Raw genomic sequence first — 5,318 nt, forward strand, 5'->3', positions numbered from 1 at the left:
TAGAATAGATTTAGAAAAGAAGATTCTCTAATTCTGTTCTATTCTTTTGCACATTTATAATTCTCACTAGAGGCCCAATGCACGAAATTCGTGCAAGAGTACACCTTCCTTCCCCCAGCTGCCGGCATTGGCTTCCCTCTGGCACCCGGGACCCAGGCTTGCCTTGCAGCCCTGGCTTCATCCTGAAGCACGTCCGGTCTAATTAGCATATCATGCTTTTATTATTATAGATATAAAAAGACACCATCTATAATGGTAACAAAACTGTAAAGTACCTTGGAACGACTTCAACAATAGCTATTTAAAGCGGGTGTGCAGAAAATGACAATTTGATTGGAAAGCATTGAGGTAGAATGTGGGAGCAGCAGCTCACAGACTGGGAGACCAGGCGACTCCCTCGGGCCCCTGACTCCGAGCCCCAGGGAGGGAGCAGCTGTCTGTCCACCTCTTCAGCGGCCCTGCGGTCTCGCCTCTCCACCTCTCCCATGTGCATGTCACCACCCAGCAGAGCACCATTTCTCATAGCCTGACTGGTGTTTCTTGTGGAGGAACCCCCTTTGCACGCTCCTTTCCGTCTTGGCACCCTGCCGCACACCCCGGGGAATGGCGGGCACCTCCCCAGACCCTGGGCCCTCCGTGCTCTGCGCTGCCCGGCGAGGTCCCTCAGTCACAAGAGGCCCTCTCACTTCACAGGAATAAGGAAGGCCTCAGCAATGCCAAAGACATCCTGACCCGCCTGGGAGTGGAGCCGTCCGATGTCGACTGCGTCGCCGTCCAGCACGTGTGCACCATCGTCTCCTTCCGCTCTGCCAACCTGGTGGCTGCGGCGCTGGGCGCCATCTTGAATCGCCTCCGAGATAACAAGGGCATCCCCAGGCTGCGGACCACGGTTGGTGTCGACGGGTCTCTTTACAAGATGCACCCACAGTGAGTCTGCCCTTTGCTGTCATTGGCATCAGTACCCGTCTGGGCTAAGGACCTGCTCCAGAGGTCGGGCTTTTGCACCCAGTAGGAGTTTTTTTTGGCGGATAAGACAATGCCTGGTTCTGGCCAGAAAGGTCAGGGTCGCCCACTTGGAAAGTATCCGGCCCTCAGCCATTTCTCGTTGGTGTTGCTTCTGCCTGGCACTGTCGTCTCTCTCATTCCGTGAGCTTTGTTAGTGATTCCTGTAGCTGCCAGGAACGCCGGGTGGGATGTGTCTGCATCTTCAGTTCTCCTGCTTGTCCTCATGTCATCAGGGACCTTGATCCTCACGGACGCTTGGGTCTTAGGTGCAGCGTCTACATTCCTGATGTAGAAGCTCCTGTGAAAGTCCCGCAGACGTTACCTTTTTAAACGGGCCACGTGCTGACACTTTGCCTCTGAGAGCCAGAGGGAGGTGGAAGTTGGAAGCGGTCCCCACGGAGGATGAGGGCCTCGTCCCCGGGCTGCCTCCTTGTCTGTAGGACGCCTCAGCTTCCACAGCCCTCGGTGGCCACTCAGAACATGGCTTTCCCCTTTTAAAAGGCCAAAGGTGAATTCTCTAAGCCTTTATGCTGAGTTTGAACCATGACTCCCTAGCCCAGTGATGGCGAACCTATGACACTGGTGTGAGAAGCAGCGAACTCATTTTTTTGGTTGATTTTTCTTTGTTAAATGGCATTTAAATATATAAAATAAATATCAAAAATATAAGTCTTTGTTTTACTATGGTTGCAAATATCAAAAAATTTCTATATGTGACACGGCACCAGAGTTAAGTTAGGGTTTTTCAAAATGCTGACACGCCGAGCTCAAAAGGTTCGCCAGCACTGCCCTAGCCCATGACTTCTGTGCGGAATCGCAGGTGCTTTTCCCACGGGACGTGATGTGCAGGTGAAGGGGCCCGCAGGTAGATGCTCACCTTCACACCCAGTTCTAGTGCCAGTGAAGCGGAGGCCGGCTTATACGGAGGGAGGTACGTGGTGCTGGGGATAGGCTTTGAGCAAGTTAGATATTATTACCTGTAGGGTCATTGTTTTACTTCTTTGTATTTTTTGTGCATTTTTGACATTGAAATGAGCCATCTTGGTGGGGATTTGGAGAGGACTTGGGGAGGATTTCTTAGCAAATGTTTAGACAAGCAAGCTTAGAGATTTGCAACGTGAGATTTAAAAAGCTTTTTAAGTTGTAGTAAAAACACATAATATATAACTCACTCTCTTAACCAGTGTTGAGTGTATAGTTCAGCAGCCTGAAGTACAGTCACGCTGTGGAGCTGCTGCCACCAGCCAGCCATCTCCAGAACTCTTCACTTGCAACATCACGTTTAACCAGTGAACTGCCAGGCGTCTGCAATGGGGACCATCCCCGCATGCCCCGCTATTTCAAATTCAATTGCGTCTATAGACGCTTATGGCGTACAGAGGGTTAAAAAATAACTGTGGTTAAGTGTTTCTTATCTTAGAAGGAACATGTATTCGGTCTAGACACTGGAGATAATTACAAAAGTCACACAGAGCACAGAAGTCGTTTTTAACCCCACCCCTGGAGTTGACCCCTGTTAGTTTTCGGGGTTCCCGCTTTCCCGTTTCCTTTGGCAGGCAGCCTTCCCCACTTACAACAGACACAGACTCCGAGGAAGTTCTGTGTCCCAGCGAGTCCTGTCCTCAAGTCCTCTTCTAGCCGCTGAAAATGCCCAGACCCTGGGGCGGGGGAAAGGACCGTGTGGACATAGAAAGCAGGAGTGATCATCCAGCCCTCGTCCTCATGCCAGTCACTGATCTAAGCGTTTCATGAACGCCTTTAGTTCCCGCACATCGCTGGCAGCCAGGCACCGTCATCCTCTGAGCTCCAAGGTCCGGCACAGGCCCGCGATGGGGAAGTGCCGGGGCTCACGCAGGCTCTCTCCCCATGTGACACGCCAGTTCTGGGCTCTGAGCTCTATGCTGCCTCTCCTCTTGTCGTGGCGGAGGACAGAATCCTCTGTGGACCCTGAATTTCCATATCCGATGCTCGTGTAATAATGAGAATCCTCTCCTTGTGTGTGACTATGAGTGATTTTGTCTTTCTTTTCCGCTTGTCCGCGTTTAACTTTTCTACAGTGGGTGTGTCTGACTTGTATAATGAGAAGAGCAAGCGTAGAAAATGGAATTAAAGTGTGAGAAAAAAAGGAGGTACAGGAGGTTCCTGAGACATGGCTCAGTTCAGCTCTTGTGCCCCCTCCACACCCCCCTCCCCTCCAGATATTCTCGACGTTTCCACAAGACCCTGAGGCGCCTGGTGCCCGACTGCGACGTGCGTTTCCTCCTCTCAGAGAGTGGCAGCGGCAAGGGGGCAGCCATGGTGACCGCGGTGGCCTACCGCCTGGCCGAGCAGCACCGGCAGATAGAGGAGACCCTGGCGCACTTCCGCCTCACCAGGGAGATGTTGCTGGAGGTGAAGAAGAGGATGCGGACCGAGATGGAGATGGGGCTGAAGAAGAAGACCAACGATAAGGCCGTGGTGAAGATGCTGCCCTCCTTCGTCCGCAGCACTCCGGATGGGACCGGTGAGGCCTCTGCTGGGGCCCACGTGCCCTCCTGCTTCTCACACCAGTGACCCAGGCACAGTGGGCAGCAGGGTGGTTGGCTTCTCCGGTGGATGCATTGGCACTGGGGTTGCATGGTTTTGGCAAGAGCCAGAAACTCACTCACTCACTTTTTCATTTTTATCGCTGACTTGCCTGTGTGTGACTCAGGGCCGTGGACTTCCCTGGTCGGGCCTCCTGGGCAGGCGCCTTCTCTAAAACCACAGCCTGCTGGGAATTACACAGTGTTCTTCTAAGAACGGAGCTGGGCAAACCTTGCTCCCTGAGATGCTATAGGTTGTCTCACAAACACGGTAAACCGGTAGGATACACACCCACGCACCCCTCCTACGCCCTGATGGTGTGCATGAGGCAGACGGGCCCAGGGATGGTCACACCCAGGCAGATTGAGAGCAGCGGTCAGCCCTTAGCGCTGACCTTGCTGGGTGTCGTCGGAGCTGACCACTGTGGGGACTCCAAAGGGCTTCTTGGGTGGGCCCGTGGAGTAATGAATGCGTGTGACATGAAGATGTCCCACGTGTAAGTTATTTTATATCGTTGCATTGGAAACCACTCTGAACCTAGTGTCTTAACACAGCAACCATTCATTATTGCCTGTGAGTCTGTGGGTCAGCAGTTTATGGTGGCCCATCGGGGCCAGGCTCGCTGATCTTTGCTGGACTCACTCATGTGTCCGCAGTCACTGGTGGGTCAGCTGAGGGGCCTCCCTCACATGTCGAGCAGTTGTTAGCAGCAGCTGGGGTGCAGGAGAGCCTGGCCCCGTGTCTCACCCTCCAGTGGGCCACAGGGCTTGTTCACGTGGTAGCGGCAGGGTCCACAAGGGAGAGGGAAGACTTTGAAGCCTCTTGGAGGCCTGAGCTGGGAGTGGCTCAGCTTGGCTTCTGCCACACTGTTGGCCAAAGCAAGTCATTGGCCAAGCCAGATACCAGGGGAGGAGAAATAGACTCTATCTTTCAATGGGAAGAACTGCAGTCACTTTGCAAAGAAGCATGTGGACAGGGAGGGGAATGATGGTGGCCATGTGTGCAAACACCGTACACACTGACAAATGTTACTAATCTTTGTATGAGGTTTCCCGTAATTAGGTTGTTGCCTGGCTTTTCAGTAACCCTGGTGAAGTTTGTTGTGAAGATTGGTTCCTCTCTGGGGCCTTTTGTCCTTCTAGTGTGGCTCACAGGTTGTGGTGGTCAGTGAGTGAGTGGCCACCCCTCTCTGAGCCTGAGCTGTGTCCTGGAAGAGAGACTTGTAGCTTCTCCCCTTTATTTAGTACTAGAGGCCTGGTGCACAAAAATTTGCGCACTCAGGAGGGTCCCTCAGCCTGGCCTGTGCCCTCTCGCAGTCTGGGACCCCTCGGGGAATGACCACCTGCTGGCTTAGGCCAGCTCCCTGGGGGATTGGGCCTAAGCTGGCAGTCAGACATCTCTCTGGCAGCCCGGGAGCCCTCGAGGGATGTCCACTTGCCAGCAGGGAGCAGACCTAAGCTGCAGTCGGACATCCTTAGTGCTGCTGAGGAGGCTGGAGAGGCTCCCACCACCACCGCTGTGCTGGTAGCCATCAGCCTGGCTTGTGGCTGAGCAGAGCTCCCCATGTGGGAGCGCCCTGACCACCAGAGGGCAGCTCCTGCATTGAGTGTCTGCCCTCTGGTGGTCAGTGTGTGTCATAGTGAACAGTGATTCCCAGTCGTTCTGCTGTTAGGGTCATTTGCATATTACCCTTTTATTATAGAGGATAGAGGCCTGGTGCATGGGTCGGGGCTGGCTGGGTTGCCTGC

General features: G+C 53.6%; 1 protein-coding gene across 1 annotated transcript in view; it reads left to right on the top strand.

The window, feature by feature from the left end:
- HK1 (hexokinase 1) overlaps positions 1–5,318 on the top strand; it is a 64,757-nt gene that overhangs the window by 45,314 nt on the left and 14,125 nt on the right. Inside the window, exons 9-10 of the mRNA XM_015562102.1 lie at positions 694–927; positions 3,204–3,508. Of these exons, the coding sequence (XP_015417588.1) occupies positions 694–927; positions 3,204–3,508 (539 nt within the window). The remainder of the gene's footprint in view (positions 1–693; positions 928–3,203; positions 3,509–5,318) is intronic.

This window comes from Myotis davidii, unplaced genomic scaffold, assembly GCF_000327345.1.
Source record: "Myotis davidii unplaced genomic scaffold, ASM32734v1 scaffold134, whole genome shotgun sequence".
Lineage (NCBI taxonomy): Eukaryota > Metazoa > Chordata > Mammalia > Chiroptera > Vespertilionidae > Myotis > Myotis davidii.